The 21,356-nt window shown below is 35.7% G+C and overlaps 1 protein-coding gene across 4 annotated transcripts in view; it reads right to left on the bottom strand.

The window, feature by feature from the left end:
* LOC143152023 (uncharacterized) overlaps positions 1-21,356 on the bottom strand; it is a 486,890-nt gene that overhangs the window by 50,970 nt on the left and 414,564 nt on the right. For all 4 annotated transcript variants that reach the window (XM_076321661.1, XM_076321663.1, XM_076321665.1 and 1 more), the window contains one exon: positions 964-1,185. In XM_076321661.1, the coding sequence (XP_076177776.1) occupies positions 964-1,185 (222 nt within the window). The remainder of the gene's footprint in view (positions 1-963; positions 1,186-21,356) is intronic.

Raw genomic sequence — 21,356 nt, 5'->3', positions numbered from 1 at the left:
AGACAAAATTCCACGTGTCGCCGAGACTATTATTCGCACGTGTGTGCTATCTTCGGTTCTCAAATGATATACTTAGCGTTGCTGGGTTGTAACGGTACGTAAACGTTACACCGGATGAATATGTAAAGCTGTTGTGTAACAAGGAGCACCGTCCAATCGACAATCTCGTTGCAACGAGCATTAACGATTTTGCGAACGAAACATCTGTTCAAATTTCTCGTAAATTAATGGCGATACGTGTCAAAACATATTTAATACGAGGAAACTTTAATGTTTCACGAGCAATCACGCGATTTAAATAAAATTTCACCGAATTACAGCAATTAATCCTGGTTGTTCCGAATAGAAAAATAAACTATTCTATTTACCAAAAGAAGGTGCATTTCGTTCTGTCCTTGTAGTTTATTTTAATTTACGCAAGAACTAGAATTTATCAAGTCGATTCAATAATTCATTACATACTCTTTCAGCGTAATTCTCACTTATTGTTTATTCTAATTCGAGAATATCAGGCGATATCATTGGAAAACAAAACGTACTATACGCGTGCTGTTTTTGTCCAGAAATTTACTATCGTAACATTTCTAAGCAGTGATTTTGAAAATCTTAAACAATACGAATTAATTACAAATCGGGTAATTTTGTAAAATTCGTTCGAGTAATACGAAGAATAAATTTATTATTTCGGTATCGAAACAACTCGCGGTCTCGTCTATTTACAAATCGCAGCTACGTTCTAATAGCTGATCTTTGTGTGGTTGATTCTGTTTTCTCGAAACTATGTAGATCTCAGGAAGCAAGTCGAATCAAATGGTGGAATAAGGAGTGCATCGACGTTGGATCGACTCAGCACGGGGAAAAAGTAACGAAACTCGTAGAAAGCGACACGAGTGGCACCCTGTGGGGATCAGTTCGTGAAGTTCAAGAAGAGGAAGTAACGATGTCCGCGCGTGTTGTACTCACCGTCGTTGTTCGTTCGCGCATGTGGCGGCGATGAGCTGGCCGTTGGGAAATTTCGGGAAACGTTATCCCTTGGTTGCGGTTGCGGCCCTTCGAGGTTCGGACTCGGGCTGAATTCCGCCCTAAAGTCCGCCCTATCGAAACCCTCCTCCAACTCGTGCATCAGGTCTATCTCGTCCGGCTCGACATCGCCTTGAAATTGTTCTCTCAGCACTGTTCGCGGCACTAAAAAGCAGAAGATGAAACGATCATCGAGATTTCATAAACAATCGTTTTTACGATCGGTGCTCGAAATATTCGAACGCAATTTATAATGTGGAGTGGTTATGTATTCATTTTTGACAATACCAAAGTTAAGGTCTGAAGTAGATTTAAAATTATAATATAAACTCTATTTCTAGATATAGGAATAAAGATCTTGGGATAAGACGAGCGAAAAATTTGTATTGTTTTGCGTTTACGTTTTCTATAAGCTTGAACAAATCTAAATTGGACTTGGAGTTACAAACACAAGGTAAAGGACACTGATTAGGGATAAGAAAAACCGAAAAATTTGGTAATTTTTAGTTTATACTTCTTTTCGACTCAAAAGAAGAGAAAAAATATTTTTGCATATCAATTGACAAGTTATTGAAAACAGTGCAATTTTTATTCGAAAGATTTTGCAACGTATTTTCTAATCGAAGAGTTCTATAGTCATCGATCAAATGAACGACTATAAGGAATTGCTTCATCCTTAAAGTAAACATTCGTACAAAGTTTCATTGAGATTGGCGTCTGACAGTTCGCGATGTTGTTTTGTGAGTGCCAAATATTATATACTGCATTCGTAGGTTACATTCTGCATTTAACGAATTGTGTAAAAAATACAATTTTCTGAAATTGTTTGCTCAGATTCCTGTTACAAGAACGAAATTCTGAATTCAATGATTCCGACAGTGGCCAATTTCTTTCCAGTCGCATGCGTTAGATTTTGGTGTTCGAGCTAAGGTATTGATACCTCATATCGCGCGCTCGATTGCATTTCCGGCGGATAAGCACGTAGACACCGAATCAGGGTCTTGCACCGACATACACGCGTTGCGAAACGTGTTGCGAATCGCTCTGGTATGCGAAAATTGTCGGTAAAGACGAGTCTTCTGCTAGTACGATGATGAACTAATCGAAATTTCACGAATAACGAAGTATGTAAAAAAGAACTGTTAGCGTTATCTTATCTAGCGTATTCTTGGATGCTTGGGCATTTATCGTTGCATAATATGCTAACTTCCTCGAGGGACGATCTATCGATAAGTAGTTTGAGAACTAAGTTGATTTTGATACGACACAAATATATAACAATAATCGATTCGAACAACTGTGTACTTTGTGCCTCATTTTTCACTGATTCTATCAAAAATCATCGAAGATTGATTCAGTCTAATTTTCTCTCTCAAGTAATTTTTGAAGCCTGAATGCTCCAAAGACTGACCAAGTCAACTTATTAATTGGAAGTTTGATTGTTGGCAGTATAATGGCTTATTGCTGAATATCGACCGAATTCTAACTAATACATGATGGAGTTTCATCTCGATCGATTGTTGATTCTTAGTTCTAGCCAATTATTGAATTCTCGAGTGCCAACAAGTTCATTGACCAACTCGTTTGTAATAATTAATTTCTGAATAAGGATTTAATTATGCCAGGGAACAATGATTCTTGTTACATCTTTTCCAAGTTGCATTTCCTCGGTACTTCGAACTTAATATATAACACTTCTGATTAACATCTTCTATTGATAATTAGTTTCAACTAATGTAATTGTCTACTCTAAAAAAAATTTCCATCTTTCGATCTTTTGATTTCGACATACGTCTTAAATCGATACTTTTTACTGTATTAAAATTTATTTACTTTCCACAATTATTCCGTTTTCAGATAAACGTAAACGCAAATAAACGGTCAACGATTACTTTTCATATCAGCTACACGATTGAACTGAAAAGCAGCAATTGACTGAGAGCCGACCGATCGTTAAATAGCGATAAATGTCTTCAAATATAATTTCAAAATATTTATGCTAAGAGCGAAGAGCTCTTTCGCTTTTAATTGCATTCGAAGCTCTACGAGTCTTATGCAAATATTGGACGCGAGGAAACTCAACAACGCTTTGTATGGCATCGAAAAGTTTCGAGATTTCATTTCTGTTCGTAATTATTCCCTTCGTTTTAACTTTCCTTGTTCTCGACCGAGAGGAAAATCGTAATGACCGACACAAGCATAATTTAAATAATAATATTATATTTAAACGATTCGACTCGAATTTACTATTAAACTTCTAGTTTTTAACATTTATAACAGTAGATAACACACTAGAATGATAACTTATATTATTGAACAACTTTTTTCTTCGACTATTCTCCCTCTGTCTTATAATTTAGATTAAATTTTTTATCGAAATTATACTTATATCGAACAATGTCGTTTTTCTATTAGTATTGCATACAAGAAAAAATCTTATGCAAAATTCTCTTTTATTCTATTTCAACTTCATAACTGGTCAAAGTGTTTCAAACTGCATAGCTTAGAAGATACACGACTCTCAAAGAACACCGATCGCGTAAAATTTCTGTAAATTATAAAGTGTGAAGAAAAAATTCAAACTTCGGAAACCATTAAATTTTCTCGACGTTCTGGATGGCATTTTTTCGCTGTCCGTCAACGATATTACCGCCTCAAACTGCAGAAACACGGCGAGAAAAATGCGCAGAGATAATTCTGACGCATTTTACATCAAAATGAGATTTGCTTTCGTGACCCAGCATAAAGAAACTTCCACTAAAGTACACGGAACACGCGTCGTGCCCTTAAAAATAACTCGCCCGGTGTTCTCAGAATGTTACGAGCCTATTTTGCGCAAATAACGTTTACACATTTGTAAAATTATACGATTGCGCCATGGTGGAGAAGTTGCGTACGCGTGAATTCGTTAAATGAGAATCTCCGCGATGAAAATACGGTTGAATGTAAATGTGAATCTTCCGACAGTACAAATGACTATAATCTTTAATTTGACCAAATTTTCACTTCTCCTTCTATATTTTAAAAACGTTTCTCCAATTATTAACGTCGCTGAATTTTCAATTACAAAGTCCACCGCAATTTCTCTCGACGCAGAATTTATTCCATTGAGAAGGCGCCGTGATTTTTTTTAAGTTGGCCGATCTTCTCTTTTCGCGAGACACTTTCTAGTCGAGCGTTAATGCATCGACCAGTGACCCAGAACGAATAAGCAATTCATTAAGTACGTTTCATAGAACTGGTAAAGGGATTTAACGCATCACTGAAATTCTAGAAGCGAAAATTCAGTCGCTCGAATCGCGCACCTTTCCATGGAATGTTCAGTTTCGTTTTAAAAAAATGTCACGGACAAGTGACTTTGTAACAATTTGAAATTATACGGGACTCGTTTAAGGTACAAAAGGAGGAGCTTTTACCAAGATAAAATGCATCAACGAAATTCCGTGCTCTATGTAAAGAAACAACCTTTATCTCAGTCTGGAGCCGCGTTTAAGCTTTTATTATGCCATCATGCTGCACCCCAAGATAAAGTAACTCGCACGGTAGTCCCCTCTAAGAGGCATTTATGGAAATCATATTTTTTTTTAGGAGAACCGTCAATCTGCGCAACGTGGATAAGAAGTTTTAATAAAATCTAAATTCAAGATCAGAAGTGAATTTCGATGCCACGACGCTTTACAGGGGAGAATTTGTAAAAGCAGTGCCACGACTTGCATTCAAATGTAAATTTACCATTTCCTCGTATAAAAGGAACGAAAAAGCTATTCACTGTCGCTGAAAAATTTCGGCCCGTTTTAAGACACGAATATCACAATTTTGTACGAGTTATGTCGTACATTTACTATCTCGCAATTACTATTTTCATTCCAGTAACTGTCTTACATTTCTTGCCATAGCAACGTTCCAGCAGAAATCTACCTCTGATTTACCAATTCCTATCTACCGACCCATTAAGTACCAAGTTACTATTCTTTCAAGATCGATACATATTATGTATAAAAATTGCGCGATATTCAAATTAATTTTAACAACGGTAGAAAAAAAAGAGGTCCTCGCTTCCCATAAATATAATAGAACACTGGTTCACAATGTATTGACAATAAAAATAATAACAATTATTTTTAGAAAATGAAATTAAATATACGTTCGATACGATGGTGAGGCACGGCTACGTTATTGATCAAATAATAACGAAACCCGATTGCAAGAAGTGACTGGTAAATCCACATATTCGGGGTATCGGAAATATTTAAAATCGACCAACCGTTACGAAATCGCGACGTGTTCTTAATTAGATAAATTCTCGGTCGAGAGAAATTGGTGGTAGCTTCACCCCACGGATTTCGAAGTGCGAACAAACGCATTAAATCGTCAGAATAAATTTGACAGGGGATTCAATGAACGTCCACTTATTTCTGCCGCGCGGTAACCATTTCAGCGGAACGGGCGTTGCTCCACGTCCAAGGAATTTATCGTCACCATCGGGCCGTGCATAAATTAAACGGTTTTAATCGCGTACAAAAATCGATGCGATCGTTCGCGAACGTTCCAACGAAACGAATCCGGGTGAATCTCGATGGAGAACTTAAACGATGCGCGGAATTACGAGGCGACGAAACCGCCGAATTTCATCCAGGCCTCTAAGAGGAGGGTAGCGAGCGCACGACGGAAGTAGTAGGCCTCGTATAGTACGCTTACCACGATTAATAATTGCAATTTAACACCAATGTTGCGGTACGGGATAGCACAATGGTTTACACTAGCTTTGGCTCGGGGCACACGGCTACGAGACGCTCTCTAACCGAACCGGATACATTATAACCCCGCGTCCAACGTATAATGGAACCGGAGAAAATGCGAGACCATGGGGGATACACCAACCTGGCGAATACATATTCGTGCCGGGGTTGTACCCTTTTCCAAAGACGAGATATCGAATAAAAAATACCGCGTGTCAAGCATTCCGCGCCGCGAGACAGTAATGGCTACCGAACCCCTCAAGAACTCGATTTTCCACCCTTTTCTCTTTGGTCGAAGCTGCTTCTCCAATTTTACAAAGTGGTATGTGATAATATGGTAATGTTGTTCGAGCAGTTGTTGGTAAAATACAGACGAGATGGAATTCGATACGCGATGGTGACGAAAGTAGGTACGATAAGTCGTCCACCAAAGCGATCAACTTTCTAGATTATTGAAAAGAGAAAATTGTACAGTAGGCGCGCGAGAAGTTTTTCGTTATGTTGCAAGTTGAATGTTATAGGGGAAAGGGGAATCGTTAATTTTTATTGATCGTGACACGACAGCGACGCAGAGTGCGGTCAGGTATTTTTGTGTATGAATTTTCGGAGACAAAATTCGTAACTTTTACATTTTTTCGAAGAAAATACAAATCTGCATCTGTTAGTAACTATATACTAAAGAGTATATAGTTTCGATAAAAAATTGATTATCTGTTACGCAACGAAATGTTATTTTACTTATTGTTAATATTATAGCAGGTCATCGAAAATTTGGATTTGCATATTTGTTTATAGCAAAGAAACTATTTAATTCTCGAAATAAACGAAACAAGAAATGAAAAAAAATACTAAAAACGATATCATTCGCATTAAAAATGTTCTTAATTTACTGAGAACTTTTTTCAGTTTTTCTGATCCATCACTTAACATCCATGTCTGTTAAATCTGAATCTTTTACTTCGATTCTAAACACTAAACAAAATATTTAAAAGCTTAAAGAATATTTAAAACTTCACTTTCAGGTAGAATTATTAAAGTGTAGCAGTTTGTAACAGGAAAAATTGTATTTGATTTTTGAGAAATGTTAAATCATTCTTTCTTAAATTAAAGAAAATTATTAGGTCTTATGCAACAATTTGCGGTTGCGTGCATATATCTGTAACTTTGATGGCGATGTATTTTAATTTCGGAATTCTCTGAATCGTTTTTGTATACATAAAAAATCGTAAGCCGTTAAATATTGTAAAGTATGAAATCGGAAAGCTGTATTTCGAGTGATTTTATGTTAAAAATTTCAATACTTATAGGGGTGTGCTATAGATCGTTGCGAAATTTTGTAATATCTGAGTTCCGCTTTTTCGTAGCATTAACATGAAATATTCAAAGAGAAATATCAATAATTTAGAAAACCAATTATTCAAACTTTAAAGTTTACAATGTACGTGGACAATTTTATTAAGTAAAGCGTATTCTGCGATGAAAAATCAAACGCGGTAAAAAATTATTGCAGGTAAAGCTTTGTCGTTTTAACGACAACATTCTTTGAAAATTGAAAGCGCTTTTAGTATTTCTGTTCATTGTCTTTGTACCATGTGAGTAATAATACGAAAGGAATAAGCAGAAATTTCCTCTGTACGATTAACTACACGATTTAATGGTAAATTTGTGATATTGGACATTTTACAATGGGCTTAAATTATTTTGAATTTATGTATTGTCTAACATTCAACAGATAATACACATCAAAATTTTCGACCGAGAATGATACGACAAAGGAGGTATCTGTTGCAAAGGAAATGAGATGGAAGTACCATTTGTTCTAAATTTCGTTACTAATCGTTCATGCACTGTTAAATAGCTGTGCGACAGTTAAAGAATCGACAACTGTTCTATTACAAAATTTACATCAGAAATGTTCATCGGTGAGGTTAAAGGATAACCTCGTTAATCCAGACAAGTGTTTTCTCTCGCTTGAAAGTTGAAACACATGTACAGTTTACATGTATAATGGACAAATAAACGATTGCACATTTTGAAAGAAATAGTATATATATTAATATATATTTTATTATATACTGTATAGATTGATATATAATTTATTATGCTTCTATCGGTCATATCGATAATTAATTTATTTATTGTTGCCATAAATAACCACGTTATTGGTTTTATTGAAATCGAAGGGCCACATAATATTTTTTGCACATAAAAGTAACAAAATGAAAACTTTCTAATAAAATTATTTTAAAGCTAGTTTTAAAATTGGTAATTTGTTTTAACGAACATAGCAAAAATAGGGTGTAATTAACGTTAATAGCATTTGTATAGCACTTGTTTTATCCTATTCAATTTAAATTGAATAGAAAAATAATATTTTATTAAGATTTAGCTAAGGATAAATACTTTATGCGAGTAAAAACCGTACAGCAATATTTCGAATCTACGTACAATTTTATTTCAAGAAATTTGAATATAGGAACATTTTTCTACCAACTGTGTGAAGTTCATGCTTGCTTTCATGGTAATATCAATTTCTTGCAGCTTTAAAAGCTTTTAAAAATGGAAATTATGAAAGTAACTTAAGCTTAATTATTATTATGGAATAAAATATCGTGGTTCGATCACGTAGTAGGCTTTATGGGCATAAAATTTGGTAAAAGCAATTGCATATATTGAATTTAAAAAGAAAATGCAAAACATCCTTGTACCAAATGAGGCTGAGGGAAATGTAATTTTTCAATGTACATATATTTTCGAACGGACTGAAAAGTATATTGTATTTATATTTATGTAGAAAATTTTATATAAAGGTAATTTTACATACAACTGTGAAAAATGTGAATGATATCTGTACTTCAGAAATTAAGAAGCGACAATGAATAAGCAATTAAGAAGACATTATTTTCGAATCAGAAGAATTGTGAACACATTTTATTACGACGATTTAAAAACGTTTAAATATTTATTATTTAATAACAGATTGTGTGTTGTAACAATAAATTACCATCGTTTAAGAATTGCAAGCAAGTTGTTTTCAGTACGAATAAACTCTGATTGCTAGAAAGGGTAGCAAGAAGACGGACGTTTCCATGAACAAACTGACAACCCTTTTCGTTCGTTCACGCAGCACGTGAAGTGTACTAATGTTGCACTCGTGAAGCATAATGTAATGCACTCGCAGAGTATAAGTTAGTTGAATAAACCTACTTCTTTGATAATTAGCGACGTAGACAGGCTTGCAAAGTGCTTTGAACCGTACGGATTACAGAAGAATCCACTTCGGGTTTTCCGGAGCTTTGAAAAGTAAATTGGGTCTCATTAGCCTCCGCGTTTCCGTTTTTCGAATAGTACTATTCCAATTAAGAGTTACTCTCGAATTCAAAGTGCTCTTAACTCGCCTACTTTGTCCGGATTTGCGAATCGTAAACATCACAACGCAACAATTTATCGATAGTTTCAATTAATAAATGAACGAACAACACCGCGATACCGGAACAGATCGTTTCGATGTAACGAAAAACAGTCGTATGGTTTCGTTCGAATAAAAGAAACAAAAATGGAACAAGTATTCGTAAAAACAATATCAGTTTTTCAAAAAATCTTATACAATGCTTCCATGAACTAGTACGAGCAATCTTTTTTTTTTTTATAAACCAGCAACCACGATTTGGATACAATGGCTGCTGCAGTTGCTGCTAGCTTAAAACCGAGTTATCCAATATGTACTCGCGCAGGTGATTTCATCGTGCCCCTATTGTTGTTATCGTAATTTTGCATTTTAATCCGAGGCGCATTGAAAAGCCTACGCCTGCTACGTAATTGAATACGATATCGAGATCGCTGTGTTTCAGCTGGCGGGAATATTGCGCATCAAGCAGGGTGCAAAAATACAGTAGCGATTGTTTTCGATGATATGGACTCCGATATTGACCGAGGAAAACGGTGAACATCGTCATAAATAGCGGATAAAACTGTAAATGCCTCCAGTGTACCACTATGGGACCAATTCTCAAAAGTATTTTCTGCCAAAGACACTGTAATACAAACTTCTGTATCAGCGAGAAATGGGGACAATTCTGCCTTCTTATTTGTTTTGGAAGTAGACGAATAATTTCTCGGTACGGATAAAAATAAAATCATCGTGAAATTTACCCGAAAAAGAAGTATTGAACGGACTACACATCAGTCACATCATATTTTCACATTTGTACTTTATTTTCAAAACAAATTCTTTAATTGAAACACCAATTGAAGCCAAACTTGAAAGAAAATTTCAGCGATCGTTACAAAATTCATAGAAAAATAATACAAAAGAATAGAAATATACGACTCTTTAATGGTTTTTAGAGAGAAGTGAGTCAAAGTTTCGAGTATCGATCAAAATATTAAAATTTGCTCATTATAAGTATTACAATAAAGGAGAAAAACAGTACTATATAAAAATATTCGATAGCATTTAATTCATGTTCTTTTTTTCCGCCTAAAATATTAAATCGTCTTTGTTAATAATAAAATGAATTAAATTAATTAGCGTACTTATAAGAAACATTAGAATAATGGGATAGTGGGGTAGTAGGAGTAACTAAATTTGTTGGAATTCTGTATGAGCGTGTCTTATAATACTGATAGCCTAAAAATATTTCTGGTAAAAATGTTAAGAGACACTTTCTCTGCAATGTTTGTAAGTTTATTAACATCTTAATAATTATTGAACATCGATACTTATTTACTTCTTTTAATTGTGATCGTTTTATTCGTGTATGCTTACAGAATAACTCTTTCTAAAGGTGCAGATATTCCCACAATGTAAATCTATCGAAATGTAACATTTGGTGAAAGAAAGTATACATAATAATCCCAGTACAGATTAATGATTCAATGAAACAATAAGAGTTTGTTTTTCTTGTAGTTTTCCTTCTGTCGTAGAACTTTGCTTAAAGTGTACTAACATAATTTCCTTTACAATCTCTAACAATGTCTCAGTAGATATACAACACTATCGACTTTACAGAACCTGTCAGAAATGTTCCTTTAATATTGTAGTTTTTATTACAAGTATAATTTTCTTTAAAACTGTTGCAATTCTATTACCAATAAAAAGGTGAAATTAAAAACTCGATTAATAAATTGTAAATGATGCGCGATGTACACGTAACTTAATAAAAGATCGAATGCATTGTACTCGAATAAAGAAAGATCGATGAACTTAAATGTTCGAGCCTTGCGTACAACCATCCCAGTTCCTAAATATAAAATTCAATTGCATCCCTTAAGTTTCGGCGAAAGACAATTTCTTTGAAGCAGCACGACAATCGTTGAACCCGCTAAGGTGTCGAGAATGACGAAGCTTATCAACGCGTATCGCATTTGCCGTTAGCTTAGCGCACAGGCTATCGTATTAACCTGATGCCCCGTTGTCCACCCAGGATTTCGGATACAGGGAATGGCTACCGTGGGCCAGGGTAATTATGAGAACGTGGAATTTATAGCCACCACGTGTGGCTTTCGCCTCTTCGATCTGTTGCCGCACAAACCTCTTGAAACCATGGTATTAACAGGTTAGGGCTCGGCTGGGTTCGCAGTCTGCGACCAAGTGGCATTAAACGTCATCGATTCACTGAACTGGAATGCATCCGGTAAAGATTGCAATCGTAAACCAGGTGCATCAACGATGGCGCACAAAAGGTGTTAGAACGTAACAGATCTGGCGAAATGACCGCATCAGAGTAACGTGAGTTCGTGTTGAGTTAGGATCACGCAGGAGAGCCAGAAGCATTGCGTCACACGCTAAAAAGAAGCTTTATTTATTTAGTCGATACCTATCAACACAGAGATTTACAGTACAATGCTTTTTGATCCAATATGGCGAAGACTAGTTCACTCGAATGCACGGTAGGTAGTGATATTTGTCTCAAATGGAGACTGAGTATAGCATGTACACCAAGAGCGAGCAAGATAGTATTAACATGAGAGTATTATCATTGGATTGGAGAAGTATTCCCGATAAAAATGAGCCCAAACACGACTTTATTCGAATTATGTTTAATTATATGTAGAATTTAATTTTGAAAATATACGTAATTTTTTTGAACAGATGAGATTCGAGTACGTTAAATAAACGTGCACTTTTGTTTATGATTAATTTATAATTATATCGAAATGGTTTGATGCTCTTGTTTAATTATTTGACTACAGTAAATTCAGCTTAAGAGGGATATATATCGAATTGAAGATTAATATAGTAATATATTAATATAATAAAAAACTTGGTTTCAGTTCAGAGCTAGTGACACTGAATCTGTCTGAAAGGATCGATCCAAAAATTCCATTTGCACGACAGAAATAAAATATTCGAAACAAAAATAAACAAATTCAAGACAAAAGTTACATCTCGCTTCTCCCCGCATCTCATTAAAAAATGATTACACAATGACAATTTTCAAGTGTTGTTAGGGATCGTTGTGGACTACGAAACACCATTACCTGTACATATTACTCAAAAGTATATACGATTATACAATGTGACTAGAAACTAATATAGTTGATGAGTCCAATTGTTTTTATAGTTGTTGAGTTTAATTACTTCCAGAATGCGCTCTACTACTAAAACATCAGACTGTAAAGTCTGATTACTTCGGTGGTAATACGAAGCTTAATTGCTTCCGGACTAAAGCGAAGCCTGATTGCTTCCAGTGAAGTGTTCAGGGAAATTATTATTAGTAAAGTGAAAATTTTGTTTCTATTCGGATTAAGTTCATATTCTCTTCTCTTGTATTCCGAGCGTGATTTACCTGAGAGAAGAAACAACCGACCCAACACTGCAATAGTGGCTCAGCGCCAGAGCCGCGGATGAAATTTTCCTTATGGCTGGTTGCCAGTGTGATTACTTTATTATAAGAGAAGACAATCTTGGCTCTATAGGTGCTGGAAAACCTATCACAAATGTTTAGTCCTCGGGGGCCTAGCATAGTCAATACATTTGGGCTTGCTTCGAGCATGTCTTTCCTCTTTGATGTATTTACTCGACCACAAGTAAACTCTGGTTACAAGTTTCACATTGTGTACATGCCGATAAGTATACTGAATACGGAACAAATTGTTCACGTCTTTATTTCAAATTAATAACGTCACCTTTTCGTATACTTTAAGGTAACTAACTTGTATTTTTAACTATGACACAATTGACAACAGTTGGGGACCTATTATATATAACGTTAAGATAACGCAACACTTTAATTACATATTACTAGAATATCTAAAATTACGATATTATTCGTTTCTGATGTTCCTGTTATTACCATGTTTTGACGTGTTCGCGAGATGTAAATATGATACGATCGACCAATGTGAATTTGTTTTTCGGGAAACTTTAGGGTTTGCGGTAGAGGTGGAAACGATCGAGGTTTGCCTTCTGTAGAGATGTATCGTGTTTTTGCTGAAAATGTAGAAGAGAGGAAAAACGCTAATTTTCCTTTCCTTAACCCCTTGAGATTCCCAGACGACTTCTCGGTGTAACAGGTAAACTTAGCACCGCGATTGCGATTTGGATAGAGTGTGTTGTCTTTGTTTTTTCAAGAATTTCAAGCATTACTGTTTTGGAGATAAAGTTGGATATATTGGAATCGAGACTTTCAAAGTCCTCGTCTAGAGCATCTAGACTGCGACTAACTTTCTCTAATAAGTGTTCTTCAGGAGGCCACTGACCCCATGTGGAACGATGCGTTAACACAATAAAAGAGACTTTCAATCTTCACTCACCCCCAAGAAAATAATTCACAGAAAAGTGCTCATTGCCTTCTAGACCGCGATAACTTTTGCTAACAAGTGTTTTTTAGGGGGCCTCTGATCCCACGTGGAATGTTGTATCAATACATCAAAACAAACTTTCAATTTTCATCCATCCTCAAGAAAAATAATTCACAGAATGATCATTGCCTCCTAGACCGTGACCAGCTTTTGCTATTAAGTGTTTTTCAGAAGGCCATTGACCTTGTGTAGAATGATGCGTTAAAATAGTAGAACAGACTTCCAATCTTCCCCCGAATTTTAAGAAAATAGTTATAAAATTCTCAATTGCAACTCGTATCGAGCCACCTTAAGAGTCCATTCAATCGGGCAATCGAAAAGATTCAGAATGGTAGAACGTTTCAATAATGGCCGATCTCAGATATAGATTTGGATCATTGTGTCGTTCCACTGAACGGGAGACGGGCAGTGCATGGTAGTAAAGCCTTCAATGGTTCGAGGAGAAGACGAAGCGAGTCCAAGCGGGCAATTATTGTTCCCAGAAGTCCCATCAACGAGAGATATCGTCGCAGACTCCCGCAAGCCGGAGGTGTCCCTCTAAATTTCGCGGAACCCTTGTCCCCGATACCGCTGTCCTCGTGCTAATAAGATAGGTGTAATACGCGAAGGGTCAATTTCGTTCATGGAAGGTCAATTTTCGTCCGTGAAGGGCACCTGCCCGATTCAATGCTCCCTGGTCAGTCGTTCGACCGGCGATATTCCTAAAGCTTTCTCGAGGTTGGCATCGTTAAGCTCGTTATCGATGTAACACTGATTAAAGGGACACCTAGACGAACGTGATCGACAATTTCCCACTTTCTCCTTTCCTTTTCAGATTCAGTTTTCAAACCTAGGGTCCCTGTGACATTCTAATTCCGATGTCCACTTTTTGTACTTATTTTGGATCAAGAAATTGTTCACTGTCGACGAAAGTGAAAATTACGTGCTCCCTTTCCTTGGGGGGAAGGTTCTATTGTTAATGAAACTATCAGAATGTCGAATTAAGTTAAAAACATAATGGATAACATAAACATAATTTCAGAAACGATTACTAAGTACGGTAGATCGAAGAAGTATTTGCGCACCTGGCTTCTTGCAATGACTTTACACGAAGAAATGATACATTATTCTTTTCCAACGCATTGTTGAGAATTTGTAATTTACTTGTAATTATTTCTGTACGTAGTAAACTATGAATATGTAGTTTCTGTTACTGTAATACTTCCTTGTGAAGAAAGTAAGTGCGCAAATATAATTTTTACCCATTATGTAAATAACACCACTTCAAATATTCAGAAAGTAATATTTTTCAGAACATGGGATTCTGTCGGGAAGCATGAATTGTTTACAAAAATAAGTTTGAAAGATGACAACCAGGAAAGTTTAATTCGATAATAAACTTTGGCTGAATAGTTAACGTTTACGTTTAAGCTAAGTTCGAAACGACGAATGAAATAAGTTTCCTGGAAATAATACTAGGAAAGGGCGGTTCATCGGGTTGACGTGAAAAGAGAGCTGCAACGGGATCCAACGTTCAAGCGTGTTGCATTGCCGATGCAGACCAAGCGTCCTTTCGTCTGTTGGCGTGCATACGTTCCTAATTTCACGAAACGTCACCAGGCCATGCACAGAACAATTTGGGATTGCCAAATCTGCATACCGACCGTCTCTCATCGTCATTGGAGATCACGAAGCATGTACAACGTTTAGCAGAAACATCACGGGTATTCGCGATTGTTGCCCAATTAATTTTCTCAGTGTAGATCAGCGTACACTTTGTACTTAAAAGCAAATACCTTATGGCATAATTATGTGTACGTTGCCCGAAACGGTCTTAGTTTACGAAATCGTTGAAATGTTCAATTCGTAGGCAGAGATGAGCAAAATTTTGATCCAGATAAAACTTTCCAATAACGTACAAAAGATAAAGAACATTCTACACGTTACTTGTTAAATGAAAATTGAAATTTGAGTCGCAGAATAAAATATTTCACACTAAATAAATAACAATTTCATTATTCAATTGAATAAATTATCCACCGTACTTCATTCGAATCATGATTTGATAAATTGAAGATTAACAAACGCAAGAAAGAATGTAGTCAGATATAGATTCTTGTGTTTCACTTAGACTTTAAGTTTAGTGACACAAATAAGAAGAACCTAATTCGTAAAAAAAAAATCAACACAGGAAGTGTTTAGTGTTTCCAACGATTCAAAGTGGTGCACTATGTCTGTTTTAATTACGAAGACTCTAATATTTTTACCAAGAAAAAATATTTCTAGCCAACATTGTATTCAAAATTCAGTTTGTCGTGAAAAAAATCTTCTCTTAATGCCAAAGTATTCCAGAAATTACTTCCACCGAAGTTAAATTTAAAGATTTTCAGACACCAGCCTCTAAACGTATTAGAAATAGGATATCGTTGTTGTGTCATTCAGAATGGCAAAGAAGAGTTTAAAAGAAAAACGGAGCTCGGGACGATAAAACGACGAAAAATTTCCACAAATCCCACGAGGACACATCCGACACGTCGGTCAGGACCTTCCGCCACGGGCGTTTCCGGTGGGGTTTTTCCGAGGGCTATTCGATCAGCCGCATTCATCGCGTAAAATCCAAAATTGTTTTACAGCAACGTACATCGACCGCGAAACAATGGTCCGTTCCCGCTCACTTTGGAACTTTTGTGTCAGGCGCAATAAGGGATGTACCAGCAGAAATATATTAATCAACGGACGAGAAGTTAAGTCGGAAAAGTCTTTTTCGAAAATAATTGGATTCTCCGCGCGAGTAATATCAATATTTTCATATGTTCGTTCTTGAAACTCGATAAACGAGACCTCCGAAAATTGAGTGGAAATATTTCGATGACACGAACGATAAATTCGGAATTTCATTGCTTTTCAGTTAGCAGAATATTATCATACCCCGGCCTTTTCAATTGGAATTTGTTTGTCGTGACAATTTATTTCTTGTATTCAATAGGCTTCATTATAGTTGAACTGTATAAAATTGGTTAAATATGTAGAATGTCTATAAGTATGTGCCGTTTGAAATAATTATTGAATAATATGATATACGAAACAAAAGTGTAACAAGACTTTTTTTCACATAGAATACGATAGTCGAAAATAAAATGTTTTCTTTTCAATTTTTCAGGGTCAATCGAACTCATTTTGTGTTTCGTAAATGAAATTAATTACCAGGCAATTTGTATAATAGCTTGAATCGATATTAATATATTGAACAGGCACGAGACCAATAAAGTAGGTTAACAAGAAAGTGAATCAATTAACTCGACGATAGTAAATTAATTGCTCACGCACTAGTTCTGACACGAAATAAAAATTAAAGAAAAAGAAGGATTTGTCAGTGACCTTTGTCTTCATTTAGATATTTAGAAAATATTACGCAAGTTACTCGTAAATGTTGTAAATTAGCTCATATATATAAAATGTCAGTTAATAAGAACTGCTATCAAGAATATCACATTATTTATCAATTGGATAAACAAGATTTTATACAAAATATACTTTGGTCAAGGGGATCCATTGAATGAATGCTTTTTAATTTGTTATGTCTTACATTTTCAGAGATATTAAAGTGATCTTACGTTTTTTAAAAGACAACATATTTTTTTAAGATTCACTCAAGGTCACTTTATTGTTGGTCATTGTATTAATTCCTTTATCGACTATAACACGATACCGAAACAAATATGCAGGGTCATTGAAAAAATGATACCTCTGAAGATATCAAATATACCAAATTAAAAAGATACTTATTCAAATTCATTTCGCAGGAACCGTTTTTTAATTAAATTGATCGAAACGAGATATGCCATATAGCAATTCTTATTAACTCAACCAGTATATAATAAAAAAGTTTTTGACGACGTCAATGAACGCAACAGAATTTTAATTAAATGGTAATGGTTTATGTTCTAAATAATAAAATTTAACTTAAACTTTCAAACAGATGAGACGCAATAACGACAGTTGATTGTATACTATTAATTATTATCATTTTGATGAGTGTAACGAGGGCCCATTACATCAAAGCAGTATTAGGGAAAATGTAATTGGATTGACGATTACCAATTACAATAGAGAGTTTAATCGTTAATTGAAAATAACAATTAATCTGTTTAATTGCGAAAATCAATTACCCGTAACAATTACAATCGATCGATTGTCGATTGAGATTGCAATTACCGATTAAACGATTGATCGAGTCATAGTTAAAAAAAATTTGCCATACTGTCGTTCGTGCAACAGATAAATTTTTGTTCGCGTGTATACGTTTCGCGTAATCCGAATTGGACAAGCGATTTGTGATTATTTCTGCTCGGTTCATTTGTTATTGAAAGAGAGCTAATTGTCCCGCGTAATTACAAATTAACAATGAACGATTCAAAATTAATTTTTCAATTGCACCAAAAATCTAACTTCTAAATTATAATTGAAATTAATTGTAATTGAAACGTAACTAATTTTTTTCATCGATTGTTTAATTGTTGAATAATACAGTTGTGTCTTTGACAAAAGTGTCAAATGTTTTTGTACACGTTTATGTACCGCGAATAATATCCATAAAAATTATAATTACAACTGTAAACTTTACTATTTCATTCTGAAAACTAATTCATTCTAATAAATTGTATTGTTCATTTTAATAATATATTATCACGCCGCGATACACATATTTCCTAATTCTTATAACATTGGCGCGCCAAAGACTCTTAGAGTGGAATCACCGAATTAATCGAACATTAAATCATTTTTATCGACTTTATTGTTCCGTAACAAAATCTGAACGAAACGCCATTTTATTTTTCATCGAGGTTCGAAATCCAGAACTCGTATCGTGTAATTAATTGGAAAAACGGTCGTGGTCAGTGGTGTGGCATGGTGTATCGCCAATAATAATGCTCTTGTACAATTCATTGGCCCGTAGTTTTTTTTATTTATTTACTACAAGAGTAATGGCCTCCGATAGTGCACACACGATACTGCATTCCTCTTAATCCCCTTAAAATAGGTAAAAATCGTCCAACGAAACCAACAAATTACAAAAATACTCGAACGACTATACCGACATCTATTCGCGAGAGGTTAATCACAGCATCCGAAATAATTAAAAATGTTCTAAGTAAACCATCTCGCGAAATCCTGCACGAAACACATCGACAATTTCGCTCAACCTTTCGAACGTGTAATCAACATCATTAATCGTCACAATTGAAGCGAATAAATGAAACTTCTCGCTGCAAAATATTCAACGGCAATTATTCGTCTCATTGAGTATGAAAATTACTGTCTAACGGAGACGGACCATCGGATATCGTACCACATCGTTATAAACATAAGTGTACCGTATACTTTGAACGTAAAGCTTGAAAACATGCCCGAATTTCTATATCCTGCTATAAATATTAGACTCGCTACAAATTGATTCGTCCATTCGCTACACTCGCATACGAGAAGCCATTATTTAAATCTGGTTCGTGAATTCAATAAAATCGCTGTTCTTATCGTGCAACGAAACCATCGGATAACATTTTTCGTTATGAAAAGAAATTTCTCTTATCGTTCGCTCCGAAAGGTATCTTACACGGGAACTTCCCCGTAACCGGAAAGAAAAGAGCGATGCTCTCTCGATAACCATCGTGGAACTTGGTTGGGAAATAAATTAACGTTTTCAGCGAGGATTTACGTGGAAAAACAACGAGGCGGCGGAGTTCCGGCGGTGGTACCAGCGAAAAGTAAATAAAGCGGAGTGTTGCACCCCGGAATAAGGTAAACTTGTCGCGCCCCTCGGGAATTGATTAATGTCGGCCGGCGGTATATATAGAAGCGAGCGAGAGGTTCAAAGTTTAAAACCGACCGCGACTATTAATTACTAGCTACGGTGGGAAAGTTTTCGTCGGAGAGGAACCGATCCACGCGCTACAGGGAAATGAATTCGCGTTATACCGGGGAAGAAACGAATCTAATTCCTCCGGGGAACAAAGAAACGGGGTGAATTGTGTTTCGCGCGAATGTAATTTACACGAGTGGTCGTGGTTCATTTGATTCGATGCCGGTGTCAAACTGTGCGATCGAACGACTCGCGTTCAGAGATATCGAGCCTCCGCGAAGCCAATCTGATCAACTCGATGACACGAAAAATAGAAGGAATTAACGGTAACGAATACTGATTTCGAAAATTCCACCGATATCGAGAAATATGTTGAAAGTTACTACGATTGAATTTCCAAGAGGTTCGTACGGTCAAACTGATCGAAAGAAAGAACAGCGTTGAAATTATTGGCTTCTTGTCGGTTCTATCGACCGATATTGGTCGTTAGCCAAGAAGTCATCTTATTAAGTGTTTTCGTTAGCGAACGAACGATATAACGATTTTAATCGTTATATTTCATTAGGAAATTCATATTGGAGTATGTTAGGTGTTAATGTCTTGTATAAATTGCTTATTTTGCGTTTAAATTTAGAAAAGATTAAATACACTGTTTATGGGACAGAGATAAGGAAAGTAGTATTTTTTTATAATCAAAGAAAAAGAAACTGGAATTGAAAGTTTGGAAAATCGTGGTGCAACTATTTGACGATCGCGAAAATATTTCCTTTTCGCAGTAATTATGATGAAACGATGCAGAGAAATTTAAACAAAGGTTTCATTTGATGGGATTTTTTCATAAGTAGTGCCTCGTGTGAGAAAATTTTATTGTAAATTGTCTATTCACTTTCTCGTGTAAAAGCCCCACTTTTCTACTTGTAGGTACAACCGGCAAAATTTTCCATTCACTTTTTCATGACTTTTCCGCTTGTACCATCGCTTAATTAACATCCCCGCTTAATTAAAAACTTAAATCCCGTCATTCATTTGTTCGTTTATCGAAACACCGAAATTATTTTCCTGAAGAATACATTTTCGGTAATAGAAAATATTATACCACATTTTCGTATCTTGCAATCGTATCTGGAATGTAATGAACTTAAAAACATTTCGAATAAATTTAAAAGAGGGTATTTGTAGTCGATATTAGCAATAAAATATTCCATCAGTTTTATATCCCTTGGTAAATTTCGTATATTGTGATCGTTCAAAAATTGTTACATGGATCGTTTTGGTGCGTACAGAATTATTTCACGAAAATTTGAAAAAATTGAAGGTTCGCTCGCACGAATCACGAAACAAGACGCCCGAAAAATACGATAGGACCAATTGCGAGCACTCAGAATTGTCATACGCGGTTACAAACAACACGGATAGTGAGTAACTGAAAAAACTCATAACCGTGCGACGCACGAAAATATCGTAAATCGGCCGGTTCTCATCTCAGCTGGTATCTGAACGTAGAGTGTCACGTGCGTTTGCAAAAACATCCACTGACCGTGAAACGAACCAGCGAAAAAGCAAACAAATCGAACAAATTTCCAACGAAAGGGCGACTCGCCGCGAAGACAACGGACCGCGATCGATGAAATTGACGTTCGTTAAATAATTACTTTCAATAGAAAGGAAAAGCGAAGGTTCTGATTCGTGGAATATCCGTATCACAGGAATGGAAAAAAGCAACGGACAGAAACGAAATTCTTTCACGCACGGCCTCTCTCTCTTTCTCTCTCTCTCTCTCTCTTTCATTTCCATCTTTAAAATTCAACGAACGCTCGAAAAAGGAGAAAAAAAAACAAAAAAACAGGTCGTTCCATTTGAATAGCCCGCGGGTAAGAATTTCTAATTATCCGGGTAAATTTAAATAGCCGACGGTTAATAGACGTCGGTTTAAAAAGTCCGCGACAAAATTA

The sequence above is a fragment of the Ptiloglossa arizonensis genome, chromosome 10 (assembly GCF_051014685.1).
Source record: "Ptiloglossa arizonensis isolate GNS036 chromosome 10, iyPtiAriz1_principal, whole genome shotgun sequence".
Taxonomy (NCBI): domain Eukaryota; kingdom Metazoa; phylum Arthropoda; class Insecta; order Hymenoptera; family Colletidae; genus Ptiloglossa; species Ptiloglossa arizonensis.
Note: the sequence above shows the minus strand (reverse complement) of the source record. Positions and strands in the feature narration are given on the sequence as shown.